Consider the following 27,237-nt stretch of genomic DNA (forward strand, 5'->3'; position numbering starts at 1 on the left):
CCAGGCAGAGAATAGAAAACATCTTCCCTTTATTCCATCACTACCCACGTTCCCTGACAGGTTGTTTCATGCCTCATTTTCCTTTAATTACAAATTTATATTTAACGCTCAAGTGCCCAAGCTATTTTAGTGACCACAATTTTTTTCCCCCCATCCTGGCTCCTTTTTCTGTTTAGATTTTCTAAAATATTCTAATCAATTTAATTAGATCGTTTTTATTCAAACATGGGTTAGCAGAGATTCGCTGGAAAGTGTTGCAATGTAGTGATTAGAAGTGGAAAATTAATATAAATGTACAAAAAAGACATATTTCCACTGTCTTTGTTACAACAGCAGAGCAAAAACTGCTAAAAGTTATAGAAAAATTTCTTATGACTGAAAGCATCACAGCTACACATTTGAAAATACGACTGGGGTCATAAATGACTCCACTTGGGCACTTAATGTGTCCTTTGCCGACCAATCAAATGCAAGCATAGATCATGTTTACAGCTAATGAATGGCTTCCATGCTTCCTGGGATGCAGACAAAAGTGAAAAAAGTTGGTACGGTTGACTAACGGCGAGCACGTAGCTGTAAAAAGCAACATTGCACTAGACCATGTCGGTTCACTGGAGATCTGCTCAGGCTTCTCCATCTGCTCCCTCTGCCTGCCTCAGCAGCCAGCTGCACCGTGCGTGCATGTGCGTGCGTGCATGTGCGTGCGTGCGTGCATGTGCGTGCGTGCGTGCATGTGTGTGCATGTGTGTGCGTGCGTGCGTGCGTGCAAGAGACGGCAAAGATAGGTACATCCGTGTTTTATTATTTGATTTATTTGTGTACATAGTGTGCTCACATCTCCATACACCATGTGCCCTTCTAACTACTGCGTTACCTTCCAGGAACTGTTGCTATGCGAATTGCAGTCAATTTGTTGTCAAGCACAGTCGTGGGGTTCCCCCCCCCCTCCCTTTCTACATCTCCACAGAGGAAGTTCTTTGGGGCTTTGGTGTAGCAGCTGTTTGGTTCACATCTTTTCAGCATCAAGCCTCAAATCCCTCCCCCTACGCACCCAGAGGTCTGCTTGATGGAATCATCCACATACTGTCTACATTGCCCCACACAATACTGTTTCACATGGCAGGGCCAGCGTCTCACAGCCAAGTGTGTGCGCGCTGAATGGGATTAGCCTTTGCATGGCTTTACCCAAGTTGCTCCACTCTGAATAAGAGGCGCCCTCCTCTACATACATTAGGCATATGTTCCACCCCCTTACCTTTGCTCAGATTATACACTGTACAGGTGTGTTTGTCTGTGTACTCAGATATGTATATGTGGCTAAGCATGCGTGTTTGTGGTGGGGAGCTGAGCACAAGGATAAAGTCTTAATTAAATCAAACAGTGTAAACCTGTTCAGTGGCTGTAATCAACTGCCCCAGTGCGCCTTATCTAGCACTGCCAACGGATGCTCTGCCATCTGTTATGTAGATCGATACACTCACACATCACAGAAGAAATGGATTAGTGGCTATAAAGACCCTCTTTTCTTCCCTTTTCTCCCTCTCTCCCCCTTTTTGCCTTATGATGTAAATAGACCATATATTCCCCATTCACGTTCTCCTGCGTCGTGCACAGACATGACAGACATCGCTGCATATTTTCTTACCAGACTATTCTAGTACTATGAGTTAAGAGGGGGGGGGGGGGGGTTAAACATACATCGAATATCAATATTTAATAAAATGAATTAAAATCTGGGAATACTGTAAACAAGGTGGCTCGTCTTATTCACCGCCATCCTCAGATAACCTTAGCTAAGCAAACTTTTAATTAAATTGGTTCAACTGAATAACGTCCAACACTAGACACACTTTAGTGGGATTTATGGTCCAGCAGAGGAAAGTGTTCGCTGTCCGCTCCAGTCTGGCGACTGCCTGCAGAGCTCTGATGTCAAATGGAGGCAGTGTACAAATTTTAGGGTACAGCCGGTCTGTCGGCCACTCTTACTTGTACTGCTGATGGTCCACTGGGCAGCTGCAGTTAAAACATGCAAAGAGCTGAAGTAAATCCAAGTGTTAAAAACAAGAGTCTCTACTGCAGCCACTGCCTGTGCTCCCATTCCCAGGAGCTCTGCTGTCATTCTCCTCTGTATTCCAGCCCACTTGTCAACATTCAATTCAATTCAATTTTATTTATATAGCGCCAAATCACAACAAAAGTCGCCTCAAGGCGCTTCATAGATACAGAGAAAAACCCAACAATCATATGACCCCCTATGAGCAGCACTTTGGCAACAGTGGGAAGGAAAAACTCCCTTTTAACAGGAAGAAACCTCCGGCAGAACATTAATAAGACACTTTCATCAGCGGTGCTCAGTCAGGATCTTTGGAGCACATGTTGCATTTCCCTCTTCGAACTCAAATGTGTAGATGGACACATTAGCAGGACCATAAATTATGCTTTATCTTGACCAAGTTGTCTCCAAATTCAAAGCACGCTAATGGCTCATTCACATGAGTGAAAGTAGGACAGCGACCTCCTTTTTCTGCAACCAGTTGCAATTTGTGGTGACTAAATGGTTGCCTGGAGTGAGGTTGGTGTTGCTCAGTCACTCGCAAGTCACCTGATAGGAGGCAACCTTGCTGCAAACAGTTGCAGTCTGATTTAGACTGAGTCCAATCACTACCATAAATCACTACACTGTTTATGTAGACAGATTGCTGACATGTTGCCATCAGTATGAATGAGTCAATGAGCAAAACTTAAGGAGTCTTGACTCAACTGGCTGCCAGCTGCCTGTAATCTGGTTATACTGGAGCAGGAAGGTTGCTGAGCACAAATGTAATAGTAAAATATCAATTTCTGTTAAAAGAGAATTTCTGTCTACGTAGATGGCAATAAATGTGATTTTCAGCAATTTATTGCAGTTAATTGCTGAATTCTAAGAAATATAAAACTGTTGGCATGTAGTTGCCGACTCCAGTCTCTTATCTTATCTGATTAAAGACAAAGTTTGACTTTGAGGACATAATTTGCAGTTTGAAAAAGGTGATTCCAGTAATGTTGTGAGTTAAGTGTAGTAATATTATGGTATTGCAGGGTGTTTGGGGTGTCTCTACTGTAGCAAAACAACCCATGCATGCCAAATAATCACTACATTTTTGCTCTTCCGCTCTCGTCCCTCAGGTGCTGCACTGCTGTGTGGCTGGGTCCAACCTGCACACCCAGCAGAGCCACTATCTGCTCACCCTGTCTGACTTGTCCAGTGACTATGACCTCATGCTGGGTCAGGTTAAGCGTTGCGAGCCACCCCCGTCACAGACACCCATGGACTTAGGCAACCTACTCACTGTGGCTGAGGGTAAGGGCAGGAAAATGTCATTTCCTAAATCTGAATCTGTTTTGAGAAAGATCGCACTGCATAAAAAGGTCATTAAGTGTTAATTGTTATATAGTATGTGTTAGTATGTACATAGGTTTACATAGGAGGGTTAAAAGCCAGTTAGTACTTGATGCCAGCTGCTGCGTCGTAATGTTTTGGATACTGCTGCCAGCTCTATATTTTATAGTTCCTATATTATCGCTCCCAGAATATGGAGCCAAACTCTCTACCCTGTCTGCCCCCACCCTCCCACCCCCACAAAAAATCATCCAAAACAGGTAAAAGCAAACTCTAAGTAGGCCATCCATTTGGAGCTTCTCCATTAAATGTCAATATCTTATTAAAAGTATAAAAAGGAAATCAACCATCACAGGGAATGGAATGTTCACATTAGTACTCAGCCCTAAGAGAAGACCCATTATGGGGTTTGGATTTAAAAAAAAATCTTTTTTGTGACCTTGTGATTCCATTAGGCAATATATTCCTCTTTCTCTCTCGCGTCCTCAACTTCGAAAAAGTCCTCAAAGCCCAAATGCACAATGTGAATGTCTCCTGAAACAATGTAAGAAATTCAAACAGAAGCTTTTGTCTTGAAAATTTCATCACACCTCTGCTTTTTTTTTCCATTCTTTTTTTTTTTGGTGCACAGCTGCACAGAGTCTTGGTTGAAATAACAAAACACTATCAAAAGGGCAAACCAAAGAGTGCCGGCCTAGTTATATTCATGCCCTCACCTCATATTGATCAAGTCACATCAAAGGGCCAGTGCATCTCTAATGCAGCTTGGCCTGCTTTCTAAAGAGCTTTCTCCACTTTGATGGGGGATGATGGTATTGATAGCACTGTCACAATGCAAGAGTGCATCTTCTTGTTTTTCCCACATCCCTGCAGAATAAAGCACGGCATGCCTTTCACTTGGGAGTAAAAACCTGTACATTTACATAAATGCAATCTGCAAAGTACAATTCTATTCAGCAGTCTGCAAAGATGGTGGTTCTCATTAGCACTTGGCCAGTCTCGATGGTTGTCCATTGTAAGAAGACTCAATGGGCTTTTCAAAGTTGTCTCTTATGATTAGATGCTACCTACTTAGAGGTGTGCTAGCTAAGCTATTGTGAGAAATGAATAAAGTAGCCCTATTAGTAATCATGAATCAGATTTGGGTTTGTGTAAAAGGAGCTAATAAAGAGTGTAACATGTCGACACACAAATGTGGAGCTTTTTAAATATTGTTAAAGTCTACATTGAACATATTATAAAAGACAGCCCTGAGTGCAGCCGTGTTCTAAACCCATTGGTCATTTTACTATTGATCATGTGTTACACTTGCTTGCTTGTATTTTTTTTTTTTTTTATCCTCCCATCCTTTTTCTCCCGCCAGAAAAGCGTCGCCGCAACATGGAGCTGATCCCACTGACGGCACGGATGGTCATGACACACCTCGTGAACCATTTGGGCCATCATCCCCTGAGCGGCGGCCCCGCTCTCCTCCACAGCCTCGTGAGCGAAAATCACGACAACCCGTACGTGGAGTCGTCCGAGCTGTCCTCCGAGGTCTTCAAAAGCCCCAACCTGCAGCTTTTTGTCTTCAACGACAGCACGCTGGTGTCCTACCTGCAGATCCCTGCCGAGACGCCCACCGTCGGACAGCCCCTGCACACTTCCTCCCAAGTGCGCGTCATTGTCCGGGACATCTCGGGCAAGTACTCGTGGGATGGTGCCATCCTCTACTGCACCGCACATGAAGACTTTGACGTGGGAGCCTTTAAACCAGTCGACCCTTCGCTTTCTGCAGTCAACCACAGCAGAAACCCGCCCCCCTCCCCAGTAGCAGGACCGCACAAGCGTCATCGCTCAGGCTCCGATTGCCTCTCAAACTCCTGTGAGGAGGATGAGTTTGATGTTCTCGATAAGCTTTTGGACGACCTCGGACACAGCAGCCCAGAATGTCTTCCCCAGCCACGACTTAAGCTTAACCAGCCGGCCGCGTCGCCACACGGGATGAACCTAGAGCAAGAGAACGCCATCCTGGAAGCCATTCATCGCCAGACTCAGCAGGAGGAGGAGCAAGTGAGGAGGTGGGAGGCTGATGTAAGCTTTCGGGCGGACTGCCAGAGCGAACCGTCCCACCAGGAACCAAAAGCTCCTTTTTACTTCTGCCGGCTGCTGCTTAATGATCTTGGGATGAACTCTTGGGATCGCAGGTATTACAGACAGACTGCAAATAGCCTGCTCTTTACTGAAAGAGACAAATAGAGGAAAGTGGGGTTTTAAGAGAAGTCAGTGTTACTTATTGGTCACTAGCCTAAAAACAACACATTAAATGCAGGCAATCAGAGCGAAAGAAGGAGACACATCCTCTTGTTAAGTCTGACACCAAGTCGCTTTCTTCATCTTCAAAGTAACTCAGCTGTTGGCTTGTTACTCAAAGAGAGAGAGGATGAATTTAAAGGCACATTGGAGTCCGCAGTGTCTTAATCTCCTCTCCACAGGATAAGAGTGCCCAGCTGTTTTCACTAAGGTCTAGCTTGCAGAGCCTCATCTTTGCTGTTCTGCCCCCTAAATTAAAAGCTTACACCTCTTAATGGTGATGGTGTAACGTGCACACAACAAGAGGAGATTGTGGCTCGCACCTGTGCCTGTTTTTTCTGGTCCTTGGTCATCAGATCTGCAAACAAAACTTTGGTTTAACACTTATTTTCTTTGTGATGATTTAAGCCGCTGATGGCAGTTTTAGTTTCAGATTAAAATCCTCATGTCTAATCTAATCAAGACTTGTTGTTGTTCAACAGGAAAAGCTTCCATTTGCTGAAGAAAAACTCTAAACTCTTACGGGAATTGAAGAACTTGGACTCCAGGCAGTGGTAAAGTTCACTTGGGAGTTTTGTATCATCTTGTAGTGTTGTCTGTAATGTATTGTGTTTTCCTGATCGCCCATAAACATGTTTCTAAAATTAACTCTTTGCATGTCCTGTGAGCGGTCCAGTTTTTCAACACGGCAGTGCTCCCTTTCTCCATGAATTTCCTAATCTGTGCCAACTCCTGCTGAGCACAGCCCTGGAAGTCTCCCTCCATCACTCTCTCCGTCCTGTTCTTATCGTTCTTACTGGACTCTCGTAGTCCAATCAATTAGTGCTCCACACATTGCTAATGACAGGAGGTTATAAAATAATGCCCTCAGAAGTGGACCGTTTTCTCCCAGACGTAGATTTGGTTGGACAATAACAACCTGTGCGCAATCATGCAAAGTCTCCTAAATGTACTCCAGCACAATGTACTGCCATGGCAACAGGGAAAGTAGGATGGGGGGGCTTTGCTGCCATTCTTCTTCTTCTTTTTTTTTTATCATGATGTTAAAGCTGATGGAGAGATAGCAGACGGCTTTTTGGAGATAAACATTTTTTTCCCCTCTGTGCTTGAGATTTTTATTCATTAATTCAATGACACAATTTACCTTGATTAGCGAGGTGTAGTCCAAGCATTTCATCCAGAGCAGCTCAAGTAGTTAAAGGCTTTTCAAGTTGTGTTACAACTGTTAAACTGGTTAGTGTAGCTGTCGTTCTTTTAATGCCGGCTGCTTTTTATTTTTTGTTGTTGTTCTGTAGCCGAGAGACGCACAAGATTGCCGTGTTCTACATCGGAGAAGGCCAAGAAGACAAGTGCTCCATTTTGTCTAACAGCGCAGGAAGCCAGGACTATGAAGACTTTGTATCTGGACTGGGATGGGAGGTGCAAACCACTTTAAATCAAATCTTTGCATTCGTGTTTGCACAAAGTTGTACAAAAGAGCAACTTTTGCTTGTACGTTTCAGGTGGACCTAGCCACGCACTGTGGCTTTATGGGCGGGCTCCAGAGGAATGGCAGCACAGGTCTAACGGCTCCTTATTATGCTACCTCCACTGTGGAAGTCATTTTCCACGTCTCAACGCGTATGCCATCTGATTCTGATGACTGCCTCACCAAAAAGGTCAGCTGTTTTTTTTTTTAAGCTGGTATTGACTATTCGCACATCTGGATTGTCTGTATTGAATTACTTGCACACCTTAAGTTCTAAGTGCATTAGAAAAAGAAGAATGTTCTGCAGTGAAATGGCTACACAGCCATGCCTGCCCAGAGCAGTATGTTGTTGCAGCCTTCAGCTCTGTGTTAAGCTGTGATCAGGAGGTGTGACTCCAGAGTGTGGGCATTGATTAGTGACCCTGGCCAGGAAGGCCTGAGGAGTAGAGAATCGCAGGCGCGTGAGTGAAGAGAGGGCATGTGCTGCTGTGGTAATGACTATGATTCTGCTAGCCCCTGCCCCCCTCCCTGTGTGCTGTGACCAGGGCCTGGATTCAGCCATTAGCTCTCCCTGCTAGGGCAGGCGCCGGCCGGATGCCGGCAGGATCCTTTTATCCAATTCCTGCTGCCGCCACAGGAGCGATCGATTTGGTTCTGCAGTGGGATTCTGAGCTGTAGTGCAGCAGTAGCAGTTAGCAGAAAGAAATGAGCCGCAAGGCCCCTGCCCGTGCTGCCAATCTTCTCATACAGTACCCTGCTGAGGAGGGAAATTCATCAGGCTCTCCTCATATCCAGCCACACTCCAGCCCTCAACAGACATCCCCCTCTCCATTTCACAAATAATCGCCGACTCATTCCAAACCCATCCTGGAACTGTGTTTAGTGGCCACGGAAATTAGTCGGAGGAAAGATTTTGTCTTGGTTTGTCCAGAGTGTGGCGCTGGAGGGGTGGCCGTGCCCAAAGCAGAGCGTGCTGCCACTCCGCTCTCGTTCAGTTTCACCGGGAACTTCTGTAATTGCTCGTGCTCATCTCCACACATCTCCACACCAAATACAGGTCCAAGAGAAATTTGCAGGCTTGCGCCGATGTTTCAGAAAACGATGGGAAGGTAAAGAGAAGAGAAAGTGGTATGAAAAAAATGGGAATGAAAAACAGGCTTTGTCTGTGTCTAAGTACGATGTTACTCTGTCAATTTAAAAATAACACTTTTAGTCCAGCAGTCACCCACTTTACTTGCTGTAACCATAGAGGCACACTGTAGGGGAGAGACGGATGGGGTAGCTCTCGCTGAGTAGATTGCCTGTTTGAAGCTGATGGAAGGGAGAAAAAAGCTAAACCTAAAAGAAAAGAGGGAAAACCATGAATTCCTCAATCCAATTGTGGGTTTTAAGGCACTGCAGGCTGTAGCAGCAGCAGCAGCTGGCTTCAGTAATGCATTTATAGAAATGACCTGCAGGGTTGGGGTCAGGCCATGTAGACGATGTGGATGTGTGTGAAAGCGAGGGAGATGGACGGGCGTCCCAGTTACCCTCGGGCGCTACGTCTTAACTAGGTTGCTGCAGGTTGTTTTCATTAGGATGCTCTTGTCTTCTGCATCCTTTGGGTGGCAGTTTCCATGTATGCGAACCCCACTGGTTGGGTGGAAGGTCAAGGTGGGCTAATTGGACAAGAGCCTTTGACTCGAATCCCATTTTATTAAAGAAGTCTCAAACATTTGGATGTGATTAACAAGGGGATAAACGGGTTGGTGCAGAAGATGATTGACTAGAGCATAAGCATCCTCATTAAACTTGTCATTCAGCTAATCCAAATGCTACTATCTTAACCCAAATTAACATCCCACTGCTGATTGTCTGCAGCAGATGCATATTCAACATTTTCTCTGAAATTGTCCCAGTGACTGACCTGGCTGGTACCTGCTGATCCTTGGACAGACAGACTGAACTGGCGAGCTGCAGTAATCAGCATGCCGTGGATTTGTTTAAGATTAGCGTATTACCATAATTAAGGGCTTATAATAGAATGTGCTAATTGCATTTTTGGTGGCGAGGGCATGTTTCTTAATGGCTCATTAGGCCAACAGTACATTGGCAGATGTTTTCTTCTGAGTAAAGACTCACTTTTCAGTGTCTATGATACTCTGGAAAAATGGAAGGACTGCTTGATTCGACATCACTGGACCACCAGCTAATAAATGATCTACACTTGTCAGAGAATGTAATGTTGCTACTCCTATTTATTTTACTTTGAAAAGGGGAAAGCTGTTTACCTTTTTTCTTCTTTTTTTTTTTAAACTAGCATCAGTCAATTTCCTGTCATTTAAGCAAATCTTCTTGTCCTGCCCAGTTTCATTTGTGGTTGTGAACAGAGTGGAAATGGGAAGCAATTTAACCTCTGATGGGGTAGGTTAATTGGATTTGAATTATTTGGTTTTAAAATGCTCAATTTTGTCCATTTTATGTTTGCTATTTGAATTTGTAATGAAAAAGCTATAATAGGAGACTAAACCAGAGCCAGGCTACGATTTAAACCGTTGTTTTCAAACAAAGTTTGCGATCACCTGCTCCAGAAACAGTTGCTCCCAAGATGCACTAGAAAATAATATTGTCAGTCGTCGTCTTCTAAAAAGATTTTTAACCTCAGTCCGCTCCTCGGTCTCCTGGAGGCAGTGTGGGTTTTAAGTGCAGAGCGGATAAAACCCAGTTAGAAGCCCTAATCCATCCAAATTTGTGTTCCTGTCATCGTCCCCAAAGCAGTGAAAATTACATTCGCTCACTAAGCTGTTGATTAGACTAATTTTGTTTGTTTGGCAGCTGCGTCACCTGGGAAACGATGAGGTGCACATCGTGTGGTCCGAGCACACCAGGGACTATCGGCGCGGCATCATCCCAACTGACTTTGGAGATGTGCTGATAGTCATCTACCCAATGAAGAAACACATGTATTTCATCCAGATCATGAAGAAACCACAGGTAATGGCTGTGTCGAGTGGAATATTTAGGTTATAGACCACTGCAGATGTTTTAGCTCTTTAGGTGTAACGATCATTTACGGGAGGTTTTACTTTTTAAGCATGCAGGTTTACTGTCGTGTCTTAAGGGCACCCAAACAAAGTGAGCCGTTGTTAATTCTACCTGTTACCTGCCGTAACAAGTCAGCATCAGAGATGGGCAGTAACGCGTTACTGTAATCCGATTACTTTTTTTCAAGTAACGAGTAAAGTAAGGGATTACTATTGCAAAAACCGTAGGAACGCTGCGTTACTGCATTACTAAAACCATGATTTTTTGCGAGAATGTCTCATGACAGTGACGTAAGCGAGTGCGACGTTCGTGACAACAGCTGTGTGCAGATCAACAATGGATCATATATCAAGTGCAGAGAGAGTATGAGCGTGCAGCGTTTAAAGCGTGGAAGTACTGACCTTACTTTGAGTTTGATTCCATAAAAAGTGACAAAAACATTAGTGTCCGTTGTGCGTGGGAAGAAAACTTCTTTTTACAGCGAAAAAAACCCCTAAACTTCCGAGCAAACACAGAGTAGCTATGACGTAATGGGAAACTCACAGAGAAACTCGCGGATTCTTCCACTGACCGCTGCACACCTGCACCAGGGTAAACCTCCGCCTACCTGCTTTACAGGTGAAAATAGAGCAAAAGGACCGCTGAGTCTTTGACTTCATTTATTTTCTGCTGTGTTTTACTTGCATCTATTTGAAAGACTGAGTGTAAACACACACAAAAATATTTTATTTTATGTGCTGGAATGTGCAGAAAATAGGTTTAAATATTAAACAAATTTCTTCCAGTCAGAGAATGTTGCAGATAATTAAATTTTTGCTTGATGCATAAAGTTAAAAGATTAAAACTAAAAAAACAAGTTTTAAAAAGAGACTTTTCCATTTGATTACATTTTGTATGATGGATTATGCAGAAAAAGTAGAATTGGGCTGAAAGATCTATCACTTTATCACCTATTCAGGTTGTAAATCGTGTTTTTAAAAAGTAACTAAGTAATTAATTACTATTGAAAATAAGTAATCAGTAAAGTAACGGGATTACTTTTGGGGGAAGTAATCAGTAATTAGTTACTGATTACTTTTTTCAAGTAACTTGACCAACACTGGTCAGCATGCAGCATGGCACTGCATTAATTTCCTGTCTGTGTTCATTAGATAATGCAGACCCTCGTCCGTCTGTTGTGTTCAGACTTTGCTCTGAATTTCATACCTTCTTTCCCTTGTTGTGGTTTCTGTCTGAAGGCTCTCAGGTCTCTCCTCCAGCGATGCATTATTACCCACACTGTGGGTATGTGCTTTCAGAGATGGTTACCGGCCTTTGTTGGCTTGCTTTCATCTTGGTTACTCCATAGTGCTGCACTCGATGTGTGGCCTCCTAGAGGACCGTGAAATTACTTTGTCCAGGATGACTGGATTCAGATGTTCAGATATATCCACACATTATAAAAATGCATAGTGCAAAATTCTTAAAGCAGTATTTTTCTTTTCTTTCCAGTAAGTTATCTTGAGAGAGATAATCGGGAAATGGATCATGTAAAATGATGTTGTAGAAACACGTTATGTTCTTATTCTTCCATTGTTTTTATAACAGTCATAGAAGGAGGGGAAATTAATTCAGACTGTATTTGTTTCATTCATCGTTTTCCAGTGTGAATGATCATAGTGCCAATTTATTGACGTCTCTGTTTGCATCATAGTCATTGCTCTAATGGAGTTCTGGTTTTGTCCGTGTAAACAGAAAACTAGCGAGGCCATCCACGTCACTGAAAGCTCCACGTTTTGACTTCGTTAAATGTCAAAATTCAACGCAGCAGTTCACTAGATGCAAAACTTTATTCACTGCTGAGAGCACATTAGTTATCAAAAAGAAATTTAAATGGTTTTCCTGGAACTCTCAATTGCTGTTAAGAAAAACTGCTTTTATCATTCATGAGTCATACACTAGTCGACTTCCATCCATACGTTTTCCTCAGTGCTACTCCAGGCCCACTCGTGTTCATGGAGGGCCTATTCCAGATAACCTCTGAAAACACTAACCCTTTGTGCAGGAAGCTTTTATTTCAGTTTTTCTGTCGGGGAGCTGCACAAAGAGGAATTGGAATGAAGCTGAAAAACTACAGTTGTTAAATATCATAATTTAAAAAAAGAGTTTCTGCAACAGGAAGCCTTTATCATTGGGTGAAGGTCAGAAGAAGAGCTGCCGCTGCAGTGCGTGAAAATATAAACATTTTTATCGGAGAGTTCCTCTAAATCTAAATAAACCATCAGATGTCTGATGCTGGAGTATTTATAGTATAACTTCAGGTTTCCATCACACGATTTAGCTAATTATTCTGTATCACTGGTGTTATACATTATTTTGTTGTTTAATTTGGCTGGTCGAGTGCCAAGTTGAGGACAGCAGGGCCTTTGGAAAGACTTTGACGTTCACGTCAACTTCCAGGTCAGTGACTATTGAGCTTCAGTGATTAAGGGCCCCCTTCCAATATGCATGAACAGACGCGTACACACACACACACACACACACGCTATTCTTGAAATTCATTCTGCCCCTTTGTATTAAATAGCTCAATATGAGGGCATTGTATAGTATTGATTGTCATTTTAATTTCATTTACCTAACATTGATTCGCATAAGATATGTGTGGTTGTCATGCAGAGTTAGGCAAAATCCAATTTCAACTTAAACCCTTCCCCTAAACAGATGGAGGAGGGTTTTTTTTGTTTTGTTTTTAAACAAAAAAATGTGTCTCTTAAGTAGTTGCACATGCAAAAACAGGACCGCACTAAAATTTGAGTTTTATTACCGACTTGTCTAATTTCTTTGTTTCTTTCTTGACTTCCTCAGGTTCCCTTCTTTGGCCCTCTGTTTAATGGCGCTATCGTCACTGGGATGCTGCTGCCAAGTTTAGTGCGGGCTACCTGTATCAATGCCAGCAGAGCTGTCAAGTCCCGGCTGACTCTCTACCAGAGCTTGTATCCTTTTTTCCTCAAGGCTTCTGCTTTATTTCCTCTCTCACACAGGTACAGCTCCTCAGACGACACTTTTAAAAGATGAGGCAGTGGTTACTCAGAGAGCTCAGACTGCTAAGTTTATTAGCAACGATTTTGAAATATTTCAATTAGATGTAAATAAAACATCACTGAGATTAAATTTCCAACATGACAAGCCACCACATTGGAGTGAATTCACTGGAACATGTGGTGTGCTTTCCATGTTAGCCAAAGTACACAGCTGAGTGCAGACACTGATCTTTATGAGCTACCTGATTTACATACAACTATTAGGCCGAGGCTGTTTCGCAGCCTGGAGCAACACGGGAGGTTGCGCGGCTGTTTTGGGTAAGAGAACAGATAATGTGTCATCATCTATCACTACCGTTTTATGGCGGACGAGAAGAACCAAAATAAAAGCCCCATCGACAAATGTATACAAGTGCATACACTCACACTCTCATCCCTACACCCATCCATCCAACTGTGTGCCGTTAAGAGCCTGACTCCAGCTGTAGTTGTCAGTTGGTTTAAAGAGAGTGTAATTACCAGTGGAGATGAATTAGCATGTGAATACCAGCAGCACAGAGTCGAGGGAGGGGTGGGAGGGTGAGATTGGGGGGGGGGGCAGAGTTGGGATGGCCCCTGGAGGGGGAAACCTGATCTCCCTTAACGTCCCGCTCCTACTCGGACAGCGTGTGCACCACCGCCTCACCAGAACCGCACTGCCCCTCTGGCAGTTGCTATAGAAACCTCTCCCAAGGAGGTTTTTTTTGGATTGAGGATGTATGCATAATTTCAAAACTTGTTTTCAGACTCTGTGCGGATGACTATTACTCACAAAGGGCTTTTGGTCTGTGCTGCACCGCTCAGTGTAGGGTGTGTGCAAGTATGTGTGTGTCTGTATGCATTTCACAGTGCATCACATAGCTTGGCCCCCCCACCCCAATATCGGGCCTTGTCTGAGAGTCCCCGGGGGTATCCTGAGTGACAGATGTCTGTTACCCGACGCCAAGTGAATTAGCCCAGTGTGATTCTCAGTGCCAGAGGGGGCCGTCCACAGGCCTGCCTGGCTCTGGAAGCCTGAGGGACCGGGGAAGCCGAAAACACAACGTTTTTTGAGGTTTTTTTAAAGGGGGATGGTGCTGCTGCAGTAAGAGGGCCGTACTGGGACACTAAAGCCTCACCTGGCATTCCTTAGCACAGAATCAGTTCAGCACAAAGGCATGATCTATGAGAGGAGATAAGCGCTGCCTCTGGAGTTCTGGCACTGATCGGCTGCCAGGCCTCGCACACTCCACCAGAGGAGATGAATGAAAGTGCCAGGCGCAGCGCACGGCCAAAACGAGTATCTGCATGTCTGCCTAGCCAGAGAGCTCGTGAGCACAGAGGCAAAACTTTAAGCTAATGAATGTTTGGTGCTGTAAGAAAAGTGATAACTTGAGATTTAATAGTTTAAGAGAACGTCAGAGCGCACTGGTGCAACGTCCAGCAGTGGTTCTGATCGTAAAAGAAACAGTGCGTTGGTAGCCAGGTGGAGTTACTCTTTCAGCTTTGATTTCAACATTGCTTTTACTGTTACACCACTCCAGCCTTTTGCATTTTTCCCTCTCCGGTCGTTTCAGTTCTTCCATCTTCTCAGGATATTGCAGCCCTTTATCTTTCACAGGTTGGAACAATGACCTGAAACTCTTTTTTTTGATGAAAATCCTTAGTTTACCCCTTCACAATGCCTTTACAATTCACAGCCTGCTCTCTGCCTGTGAAGCCACTCTCCAAGGTAATTAGTTGAATATTTCTTCAAAGAGAAGCTATATAACCCCTGTGTGTCCAGATAAAAGGCCAGTATGGCTCTGCAGCCCCCTCTCTCGCTCCGTCACAGGGATCTAGAGGACTCCAGCAGTCTGCTGCAACGCTCACAGAATCTCTCGAGCTAATAGGATTTGATATTGAAAAATGACCACCAGCAACATTTTCTGAAAATACACACAGATGGGCTCCAGGAGTGTTTTTCAAAAGGATACTACCTCTTGGCAGCTTTCTGTCTTTCTCATATGGCTTTGCTCTCTCGTCCTTTTTCTGCCCGCATGATTTTTGTCAAATCTGTGCAGTTGCATACGGCTTCTCGTGTCACTTCTGCCAGGACACAACCTTCATAGGCAACATATCACAAGACTCTCACAGACAACTCATAATGTATCATTTATTATTTATATGGCTGATAGGAAATGCAGCTGCTCTGGCTTTGTGTTCTAAGTGTATTGTCGGCCATTCGCGGCTGCATTTTGAATACTCGAGACCACAAAATGTTCAATCAAAAACAACTTTGAATTAAATGTAACCACATTTGTTTTTACAGACTTCTCTGAAACATGGATGTTAATCGGGCCCTCCCTTGCAAATGTAAGAAGCTTAAAACCAAAAACAGCTTTTAGTTTGTTAGCGACACGTGGACCGAACCTGCCACTGCACTGCCTCGCTGTCTGCTGCCATTTACTGTATGAGAAAGATCCTTCATACTGTCAGTATAGGATAATGTCGTCATCCAGAAGGTGGGATTCATTTCACTCTTCAACAAGCACTTGAGTTTGATGTGCCGTCCATCACTCTTTGTGATGGGGGTATTGTTAAAGGTGAAGTGTGTGTGTGTGTGGGGTGATGGCAAGTTACTAATAGGTGAGACAATGCAAAACTGACCTTGATTCAGAGGCATAGCCTTCCTACTGGACAGAATCAATAGCTTTTGCACACTGCCCTTAGTCCCCATCCTTTGCTCTGACACACAAGTAAACACACACACAGATCCATCTCCAGGCAGCGATCAATAACCATAATCTGTTTCTGCCCATCGCCAGTCATGCGAGCCAGGCTTTTAGGTAGCGAGTGTGCGTGTGTGCAGCAGCAGGAAGAGGAGAGGAAGCCTTGATCCTTTCAGTGGAACCCAAAAAGCTGCTTAACTCTGTCATGTTCCCTCACAGGCTCATGTGAGCATATCTGCAGTCCCCCAGCTCCACTGCTGGAAACAAGATGTACATCTTTGCAAAGGATGTATGCCGAAAACACAATGGATATGATATTCCGCATGCACTGCTTTTGTGTGGCGTTTCTGCATCCCCACACGCCGTCATAATTAGTACAGTCACCGCATTGACCGTGACACATTCTCACACCCCTTCTGAGCAAGTTATTGTCCCGGTCTCGTCGCGTCTTTGTCTCACAACAGCGTGTTCTTTTGTATACTGTAAGATTCTTCACCTAGCGGAGATGAAAGTGCGCCTGTATGCATGATAGGGTGTCGTGAATAGGATCTGCCATGTTAGTGTTGTCTCCCATGAATTATTTAGCATCGTTGATAGGTCTAATTTGCCAGCTGTTGTGCCATAACTGTTGGCAGACTCATGGATAATACTCAGCAGTCTATATCACTATGGAGCACAGTGCTTGACTGGGCACAGTGAGACGCCAAGCTAGTCATTATAAGCTGGATTCATGTAATGGTCTGAGCTGATGTGAGTATAGCCAACTTCCTGTTCACTGGAAGCGGGGCTGACCAACTAAAAGTAATTTGTAATCTGCAGTAACTTTTGCAGCGGGAGTTGGACAGCTTGACTTGTTGCATGATTTATGATAAGTGATTGTCAGCATATTGTTATTACTGGATGCAAACCGTTTAGTCAGAGGCGGTTGGCTGCTGTTGGATGAGTAGGTAGCTGGAGTTGGGTGAGGGGCGCTGGGCTAGTTTGGACTTAAAGTGTCCCTGCTTGGAGTTGGCAGGGCTAAGTTTGGGCGGAGGCTGGCATTGGCTTTGATAGGGTGGTTGAGAGTTTACACATTATTTCAGGGGGCTGCAAAGAGAGGAGGGGGCTCTCCCCAACTGAATGTTTTAACCTAATCCCATTATCAGTGTAGCGCACTGCCTCCCATCTCTTCCCCCTTCTTATCCCTGCTCCCTCCCACTCCTCTCTCCAGCTGACCAGCTGTTCCTGCCGGGACTCACGACAATGTCCGATGTGTTCAGATCACTGAGTACCCCCCTCCTAATAAACACACACACACACACACACACATGAACAGAGCGCAGTCCATGCACGACCAAAGCAATTGCCAAGCCCATTGCTGGAGCCGAGAAGGCCTAGAGGAGGAGGAGGGTGTTGGTTGGGGAAGAAGGGGTGTAGCTTTGGGGGTTCGGAGGGGGCAAGCACAGGCCTGTCAAACAGAGAGCCCTGACTCAGGAGGCAGCCCAGCTCGGATGGCATATGGCGTCTAGCTTCATACAACATGCAAAAGTATTCTCTCTCTTCGCCCCCTCTCATCTACTCCCCCTCCCCGTCTCCCTCTCCCTGCTGCTAATGCAGAATGACTCATAGCATTACTCATTTTTTTCCTGCCCCCCCCCCCCCCCCCCCCCCCCCCCCAACACACATTAGTTCCTCCTCCTCTTGCCACCCAGCCTGTAACAAAAGGCGTACACTGTGCGGCACCCACACCCTGAAAGCCCTGGGGGCCTAGCACAGCCTACACTCTGGGGTCTGAGCTTCATGGGGGCCGCCCCCTTTTAAACACAGGTAGAGCAGGCATGGAACCAGACAGCCAACAGCAGGGCCCCAGAGCCCCGCCTGTCAGAGCGTGCACACACTGCTGGTGTCAGAGCTGCCTGTTGGTGTATATCTGTTTGTTTGTATATACAGCCAGCTTTGCACTCTGGTGCTTCGGGCTTTAAAATCATCATGTGTGTCCTGCATTTGTTCATCTTTGTGTCTCCCTGCAACCTTTGTGACGTCTTTCCACATTTTGATTGATATTTAATCACCATGTATAAAAGTATTTCTTATCAGGATCTTTTCAGTTGCTTTCATTTATTTACTTTTGCGCAGTGTTTATAAAATAAAAAGCCGTTTTCAGGTATCAGTGGTGGAAAACTAGCCTAGTGTAACCCAAACAATGTCACACTCTGTGTATTTTTAAACTTGAACCCCCACCCTCATGCCCTCCTCCCCCGTCCGTCTGTTATGCGTTCGTGTCTGACATCTGTCTGTTTGTTAGCGGCGAAGTGAGAGCCGGTTTTATGCGGGATCACCTTCCCTGTCTCTTCTCCAACTCGGCGTTGTGGAATGGGTTAGGAATGCCAAAAAGACCAGTGTGAAGGATTCTGTGTACTTTTTGGCAGCTCTTTGGTCTAAATTAGTATTATTTTCTGGTCAATATATTTGACCAATCAAGGGATTTTTCCTTGTGTGATGTATAAAAAGTGCCACATTCTGAATGTCAGATGGTAAAAATGGAAGAAAAACTGTATTTGAAATGATTTGACTATTAGATAGCTGGGAAATGATTTGAAGTCTATTTCTTTGTCTTCATTTTAAAATATCTTTCTACTGCTGCGTGCTCCTAGAGAAAAGCCTCCCAGTTCTCCTAATGTGCTTAATGGCACAAATTCCCACAGATTGAACCATCAAAGAGGATAGCATGGTCCTCCTCGCTCTTATTATAGTTTGCATATGCTTGATCATGTAGGACTAAAATCCTCATCTCAAATAGGCTACTATATGTAAGGGAATGGCCCCCCGAGCCAAAAAGAAGCGCAAATATTCTCACAAAATATCAGGCATAGAAACATTGATGCAATCACCGTCTCACTAATAACGCGCGGGATGCGTAGTCAGCATGCCGTGACCCCGGTCGCATGATTGGACCTATTACGGGCTGCACTGAGACACGTTCATTGTGATTGATGTGTGGCGCTGCTAGCTCGGGTGTAAAAACCTGTGTCTGCTTTATGTGATTAGCATCCAGCTAGCCACTCCATCTGTTACCCCTAGCCCTGTTTAATTAATGAACTTTCTTTTTCCACCCCACAGCCAGGCAGTGCAACACTAAAGCAGAAGCTGTTAGTCCTCTCAGGTTATCCAAATGGATGCGTGTTCTTGCTCCCCCTCCCCTCAACCCACCCCCACTCAACCCACCCACCCACTCTCAATGGGTGCGTTCTCATTGATTAGTTATGTTTTGTTTCCCCCCCCCTCTTTTGTTTCAGGGTTCTTGAAGGGAGGGTTAATGAGCTTTCCTGGCAAGCTTTAGTGCTTGGAATCTGGGGATAAATGGGAATAATTTTGTTGTTTTTTGTTTTGTTTCTTGTGATGGACTTGGCAGAGATGTGAAGCCTCGTGCCACCGTGTCAGTTTGTGTGCGTGTGTTTGTTTGGGTGTGTATGAATGGGTTGCGGCGAGGTGCGTTGCATTTCATCCCCGCTGGTCCATTATTCGTCTTCAGAAGCCGGGAATCTGGAACACTCTTTAACAGTTGGCTGTCACTATTCATCTTCCAACCATCTCAGCAAAACTCTTGTCCTGTCCTCCTTTTACCACCAAGTAGTCTCTCTTTTCATTTACGTCCCTTCTTCCTTCCATGTCTCTTGCTACAAGGCAGCGAGCAGCCTTTTGTCCAGCTAAAGCTGCCCTCTTTTGTTTGTGCGGCCTTTTTTATCCTTGTGCTAATCGGCATGGTCGTGTGCCTGAGTTGGACCCCATCTTTCACGCTCAGCTCTCCTTTGTTTGACACACCGCCCCTGATAAGAATCCCAATTCTAGGGCCTCTCTGATATTGAAATCCAACAGCGGCGTAGAAAGAGCCTTCAATCATCTATTATCTGCGCTCCAGTGATTACCATTCAATCTCCCTGGGTCCAGGCTCCTCATCACCGGCCCCAGAGCTGAGGCCGTCCCCTGAAAGAACCTGCATCCCTTAACGTCTGTGTCACATTCAGCATAGCCATAGATATTTCTGACACCGTCTTGAGACAGCCACGCATCGAACGCGCCTGGGAAATGTCAGCAAAATGTCACTCATCATTCTCCACTGGAATCTCTCGTTCTCTGATCTGGCACGGGGGTTTTGGAGACTCTTGCGAAGATACCTTGTGACATTATTGGCGGCCTTTGTCCCTAAATAGCCATTAATTTTTCAGTTCCCTTATTTTGTTCAGACACCAGAATTGCTCTTTTTTTTCCATAAGGCTGCATTGCTTTTAATGTTGCAGACTTAATTGGCTGTTTTAAGACGGAATTGCTTGATTATTTATAAGTTGCACATTAATGCCTCTTTAAATGGTTCAAAGGCGGTGTGTGCTCTTCCGCTGGCCTGTGGCCATTATTCCCTTTCAGAGGATGTCCTTGTGCCGTGCAGCATTTGCATTTTTGCACTAAATGGAATGTTCTGCATTGACAGACAGGCAAGGGAAACAAAGCAATAACAGAAACAAAACATTTAAGTGTGCATCACTGTGCATTGTCTGCTTCTTCTTAGAGGAGCAGCCTTTGATGTGTTAATACTGATAGTCTGTATTTCATTGTCAAGTGGTGGCTGTGGCTGAAAGGGAAGCGGTGAGAAATATTGGCCAAATCTTCCTTTGCCTCTCCACTGCAACAGGCTGTAATAGTTTGATGTCGAACAGAAAGAAGGTTTTGTTGGTTGTAAAAGCACGTGGAACACCTTTTGGGTGGTGGGATCTCCTTTAAAAATACAGTATAACTTTAAAGCACCATTCCTACTGTGCTTTTTTTCATCATTTTCCTGTTTGCTCTTGTTTTGTGTCCAAACATCCACTTACCTAATTCTGTGTTTAAATACACAGCAGCGCTTGGTACCTTTTTGTTTAATGTAGCGTACACATCTTCATTAGTTATGTATATCTTCTAATTACTATTGATGAGACTCTAGCTGATTTGGGTACAAATCTATAGCTTTTCATATTCTAATGAGTGTTATTTACCCTCAGATCTCCAAGCCAGGGGGCTTTGTGCAGGCAGATATAGCCCGCACTGCTCCAGCTACACCCACTTGTTTTTGTATCTGCCGACTCTGACAAAATCCAGTTTCCCTCCCCCCGCATCATCACCCGTCTGTGTGGATGTATAGCACTTCCCGCTCCTCCATCTGTTTTTGTCCACCCATGAAAAGGTCCATTATAATCTGCAGGATGCACAGTGGACGTACCGCAAACTCCACTTCAGCCAATCAAGACGCGGCTCTGAACTTGCGCCGTGAATCCGAGGGGCACGAACGCCACCCCCGAGTTCGTTTTGATTATGTGCGGCCTCTGCCAGAGATCTTCAGTTGAACAAGTTTTTATACCAACATTGTCTCCATCGTCCCTTTTCCCTATAAAAGCTTCCACTGTGAATGGAGCTCTGTGCATGCCCACTGGATGATGGCAGGCTCCTGATTAACCCTGGAGTGACTAGCTAATGTCATTGAAGGAGAGCCACCTGGCTGTGAGACTGTACAGTCAGCTGCCACTGAAGGACCAGAATAGGAGACGACCAGGTGTTGGGCTCCAGCCCCCCTAATTGTTGCCATGTAATAGCCTGCTTGACTGCACAATATAGCCCAGGGGCGAGGATTAGGAAAAAGCTGTTGCCATCATAGAAGTCTATTTTCTTTTTTCCTAAGGTTTTGTGTGCGACTTTCTTTTTAAGTGCGCACATCTATAATTCTTCCTTCGCTGAGGTTATCCACCATTCCAGGTTTTGTCCTTGCACATTACAGAATCGGGATATTTACTGTAAATGTGCACAACTACAAAGTTGCTTTTCAGATTGTGATGGGATAGAAAAATGTTTCATGTCCATGAGATTAACTGGCGCAAACTTGACAGACTTTAGTTATCATGCATCAAAAAGTATGTGCATCATGTACTTGAGCGTTTAGCATTTTCTTTCTTTAATAATTGGCCCGACAGTCCAGATTTCATAACTCATTCTAGCAGCAGTGGCATTGATTAAACTATGCCCCGAGTCACAGTAATGAACCTGTTCTGCCAGTGCTTTTACTGCAGATGTGATCATATGTAACCTAGTGCTAATCATTAGCATTCTCCCTAAATGCCAGGCATTTTGCATGAGGCCAGGCAGCCTAATTGGACCAATGAACCTTTCACAGAGGGGGCAATGGAGGAGCAAGAGACTTTATGTGCAGGACGCCTCGGCCGGGAGGCAGAAAGGGATGCTTGGCATTAACGCATCGCGCGTCTTCTGACGCACATACCGCAAGCATCATTAAAATTGCAGAAGCCTCTGTTCATTTTGTTTTAATATTTCATCAGTGCTTGTCTGAGCTGTGTGATCGCAGCGTGAAAATCAGAGTCATTTGGCATGACCCGGCGTTGGCACATTTCTCTGACAATTTAAGTGTCAGGTTGGTTTTGCAGATGTGTCAAATAGATTATAGAACATCAGAGTACTTTGATTACTGCTGTGCTTTGAGGTGTGTGTACAGGTGGGCAGAAACCACTGAGCGCGATAATCATCGTGCTACAAATTTCATCATGAAAGTTGGAAGAAAGAAGAGGCTGAAGCCCTCATATGGATTTCAGCATGCCCTTCCCTGTTTAATCTTTGACTTTTTATTAAAAGTTCAAATTGAGATCAGATAGATGCTTTTTGCTTCCTCTCTCTCTCTCGAACAATTTCAGGAACTGAGGGGAAAATATGACAGAGATTCACCTCAGATAGCTCACAGGATGCCCACCTTTGTCCTGACCTAATAACATTTCCAGAGGGTGCAGACATTCGTGACACTCTGGCCACCGTTGCTAACAAAGGAGACCTTCCAAGAAAACTCTCACCCAGCCACTCACAGAGCTGTATCTGTTAATCTTCATCCCTATCAGCCTTTTGTAGCTCATCTTATTATGACTTTCTGTTAATACACAGTGGAGGCCTGTGTGACTGTCTGGCTATAATGGGTCTGTGTTTGATTAATCATGTCGATCCTTTGTGCTTCACATCTAAGGCTGCTGTGTTAGGACTCATCAATGCAGGCCAGAGTCCTTTGAAAAAGAGATTGGTTACAGACTCGGCTCATCTGAATACACAAGCCTAGCAGGCTTTGATGGCAGTCATGTTAAACAAACCATGTGCCAACAAATTATGATGTCACCAGGTATCTTGGAGCTAACCTGCGTCTCTGGTGTGTGAGGATGACTTGTTGCGCTGCCATTTATATTCTGTGAAACCCTGGCAATCAGTCAGTTCGAACATAGTTTAGGGGTCAACATTGACCTTAATGTAGGTGCTGCTCTTATGATTTGTTTCGCAGCGGAAATCGATTTTTAGTGGCCCCCAGAGGGACGGTGGGTTGCAGAGACTTGAGAAAATGGGTCTGCTTCCTCCAGTCAGCTTGTAAATAACCCAGTCATGCCAGCTAGCAGACATCTGATTTCGTCTGCAGCTTTGGCGAACCCCTGTGAAATCACTGACGGGCAGTGATGATGTCACAGGTTAGGAGTGATGTCACAGCCATAACTCCCCACCCTGCTGTCCGAATGCCAGATGGACGGTAGAGAGGTGTGGAGGTTGGAGCTTAGAGAGCTCTCGCTGTGGGAAACGTGCCCCTCAGGAGGTGTCGTTAACCTTGGCTTACTGTTTGACCCGACTCCTCTGGGGCCTCCGAGTTCCAATTTCTTGGACCCACTAATTGGGCTACTTGTTAAAACTCTCTGAAACCAGCTATTCCTCTTGAGCTTCTTATGTTTTGCAAGTCCACACTCACCCAGAAAGTGGACCCACAAACAGCATAATAACGCATCTGTGACACATTCGGACGTTTTCTGCAGCCTCAGCTGTTTAATGAGACACCAGGGTTTGAGTGGCTGATATATATAAAGTGGGAAATGGACACACATATACGCTATACCATACACATTTTCACTTTATCCATCTCAATCTGTTGTTCCTTGCATGCTGCCATTATTCCTGCAGCCAGCTTTACTCTCTCTGTCCTCTTTTCTCCCTGTGTCTTTCCATCTAAATGTCTCTGTCTTCCTCCCCGTTTTCCCATAATCACCTCACACCTCTGAGGGCCTCTACTGAGACGAGCTTCACACCTCAGCCCTCGCTGTGACAACAGGTACCGCTGGCACTCAACGCCGGGCCTCTCTCCAATCAACACCTGCTCGCCTTTATCTCTCCTTCTTGCCTTCCTCTTTACCATCTTTCCTCCTCCCTTTCCCCCCCTTGCCACCTTCTTCTTTCTCGATAGTCATATCCCTTATTTGTGATGTTCAACCAGTAGTTTGCCCTGTGCCCCTGCCTTTCTGCCTCTTGTGTCCTCTTCTGTATCAAGTGACAAGTTGTCCATATGCAGTAATCAGTTTGTCTATATCAATGCCTCCTGGAGATGGCACTGTAATTCCTTCATGATTTGAACCTGTTCATGTTGCTCCGGCTTGTATTCATTACTGCATTTGGTGTCAACAGCTTGTATCAAAGTGAGTCTTATTGTCCGCTTTTGATAGCAGTCGTCATTTCCTCTTAGCTCGCCACCAAAGCAGGACTAAACCTTCTAATTAATCCACAGGATTGGACTCTATCCGTGTGCGATCCAGTGATATGCTGTGAGTGTGCGTTTGATACCAGGAGGTGGTTTACTGTGTCTTTGAATGAAAAGCATGACGGCCACATCTGCTTTTTTTTATACTGTTTGCACCCAGACCCCCCCAAACATCCTTTTCCTCTTAACAGCCCAATTATGTGACTGCTGGGAGTCAATGGCACTGTGAGCTACTCCTCAGCTCCTCTCCTCACCAAGGTCAAGCTGATTGGCCCAGGTTAATGGGCAGATGTGGGGCTAAGAGAGGAGGGGGGTCAAGCACCTAGAGGCACCCTTCACCTCATCTCTAAACTGTCCCTCTTCACTACAAGAGCCCCTTTTTGCCACCAGTGCTTCTACAAACAGGATTAACCTTGGCTGCTGCTGTGGAGACTTAAGCAGTAGGTTTGTCCGCACACATGGTGAAACCCTGGATTCATAAAATCAGTGAAGTGTCGTATGTCAGGATCATGTCATGGTTGGAGAGTTGTTGTTTTTCATTAGCACAGAGAGACTAAATCTCAAAGTTCTGATGTCTGGAATAATTTAAGTTTATCCACTATTTCTTGGCGCACTCGTCTTTTTTGTCTCTCTTTCTGTTACGAAAACTTCCTCATTAGATGACGACAATTCAAGCTTCCGGAGGAGCGCTGTTTGAAACCCGATTAAGGCACCTTTGACAAAAGGAGAGGAGGAAGTCGCCCGCCCTGCTCATATCATCCAACTTCTGTCACTTAGAAGTGGATAGAAATGGAGCTTAAGCAGTGAAATGTCAGTATGGGGTGTCTTAAGACCCTTATAATGCTGCTTTGCCTAATCTGGGCCTCGACCCCCTACCCTGCCTTATCAGCAGATTAGCTGTGTGTGCCTGTCTCAATCAGTTCAGTTTAAAAGAGAGCAGAACAATAAAAAGTTCAAATAGGAAAAGAAGACAAAAAAGAAAAGAATAAAACAACCAACTGTCATCTGGACACAGACAAGAACCCGTGTAGCTCTACGAATGCAAAGCTGGTCATCAACACGTTAAAAAAGGGATGGTGAAGAAACACAAGCTAAATGTGTACTGAGTTCAGTATTGTGTCTGAACTCTACGAAATATAATGAAGCATTGTAACAAAATCCTGTCCTGAAAAATGAGGGATATTTAATGTCGTGACACAAATTAAGAGCAGGATCACATGGGAGAAATCAGAAACTGATGAACGTGTTTACACTGGATATCAACCGTACCCCCCAGAGCTAACAACATGTCCGTGTTATTGATTAGTGTGTTTACAACACAGATGTTGTTTCCTTTTTACAAAGATGTTTATGGTTTAATAGAAATAAAATAAGCTTTCAGCAGGAGCATTCAGCGACACCAGTAACCCGTACATGGTTAGTACAGCTAATGATTGTTTAGACTGTATATAAAAGATGGACATAGCCATGATGACTGACTTCAGTGTATGTAGTGCTGTTTGAAACCTCAAGCTGAGCACTTTGGCAGAGTAATTCTTGTTTTTTGTTTAAAAACCAGATAAGATAAGATAAGACTTTATTGATCCCACAACGGGGAAATTTTTGCGTCACCTCAGCTCAGGTACAGATATCAGAAGGAAATACAAAAATACAAATAAGTACAATCAATGAAAAAAAGTAAGATAATACACTACATACAATGGTAGCATACACAGTATGTGATTATGGATATAGTTGGAAATATGGAAGACATAAACTATATAGCTTGATATAGCTATTGTACCATTACTATTCCTATTTATAGACATGTACACACTAAATATACATATGTATACATATACAGACATATATACCTGCACATGTCCATACACATGGAAGGTCCATTATGCATGAAGTGGTGACTAGGGATGGGTATCGTTTAGGTTTTATCCGATACCGGTGCCAAACCGGTACTTTTGAAACGGTGCCGGTGCTTAAAGAATGGAGAACACAAAATTGGTCCAAAAACCTCATGTTCAGCTGTTTTTTTTGTAAAAAGATAACAATGTTAGCCTTTTCTGCAGCTATAGGGGATTTATGGCATCACTCTTGGCTGGAAGCAGCTTAAACAATGGAAAAAACACAAACTTTGTCCAAAAACCTCTCATGTTTAACTGTTTTCCACTTTTTCTTTGGTCATTTTAGCCTTTTTGGCCAGGGTGAAGGGAGTATCTGCCATCAAACAAGAAGACAGCCGCATGTAGCTATGATGGTGTTTGCTAGTTCACCTTACATGCATTAATGTAATAACGTGGTTAGCCTACTCAACGTAAATTACACACGAACAACATTAAGCTACTCACGCAGAGAAGAACGGCTGCTGCTGCATCATCATCCTCATCATTTCTGCTACACTGGCAGGGCTAGGGGCCACGACTCTACTCTTTGGGTTTTTGGGGGATGTTGCTATTTCGGGTCCGATAACAGGCACCACACCCGCAGTAGATGTGCTCGGTGTGAGGTCTCGCAGCAAGCTATCAAATACGGCGCATTTTTCGGCTTTTAAAAAAAACGCTATGCATCGCCAGGTGTTTCATCAGATTCGAGGTGTTACCTCCTTTGACAGTATCACAGTATCAGCTTAAAGCACTTGTTGCAGCTGCTGAGTTTGCATATTTTGCTGTGAAGTACAGCCAGACTTTGACCGCTTCGCCTTGGGCATTTTTAATCTGTAGCTCTGCTCTAAAAGAACGTACGTACCTGGACCCGCCTACTAT

At 44.4% G+C, this 27,237-nt stretch overlaps 1 protein-coding gene across 10 annotated transcripts in view; it reads left to right on the top strand.

Annotated features, from left to right (window-relative positions):
* The window catches only part of ralgapa2 (Ral GTPase activating protein catalytic subunit alpha 2), a 104,270-nt gene that overhangs the window by 65,483 nt on the left and 11,550 nt on the right, over positions 1–27,237 (top strand). For all 10 annotated transcript variants that reach the window (XR_015716973.1, XM_087833123.1, XM_087833114.1 and 7 more), the window contains 7 exons: positions 3,166–3,340; positions 4,743–5,565; positions 6,154–6,225; positions 6,967–7,090; positions 7,174–7,329; positions 9,954–10,112; positions 13,008–13,135. Coding sequence is in view for 9 of the 10 variants with exons in the window: in XM_087833123.1 (XP_087689249.1) it covers positions 3,166–3,340; positions 4,743–5,565; positions 6,154–6,225; positions 6,967–7,090; positions 7,174–7,329; positions 9,954–10,112; positions 13,008–13,135 (1,637 nt within the window). In the remaining variant the exon portion in view is untranslated. The remainder of the gene's footprint in view (positions 1–3,165; positions 3,341–4,742; positions 5,566–6,153; positions 6,226–6,966; positions 7,091–7,173; positions 7,330–9,953; positions 10,113–13,007; positions 13,136–27,237) is intronic.

This window comes from Neolamprologus brichardi, chromosome 19, assembly GCF_056152115.1.
Source record: "Neolamprologus brichardi isolate AB-2024 chromosome 19, ASM5615211v1, whole genome shotgun sequence".
NCBI lineage: Eukaryota > Metazoa > Chordata > Actinopteri > Cichliformes > Cichlidae > Neolamprologus > Neolamprologus brichardi.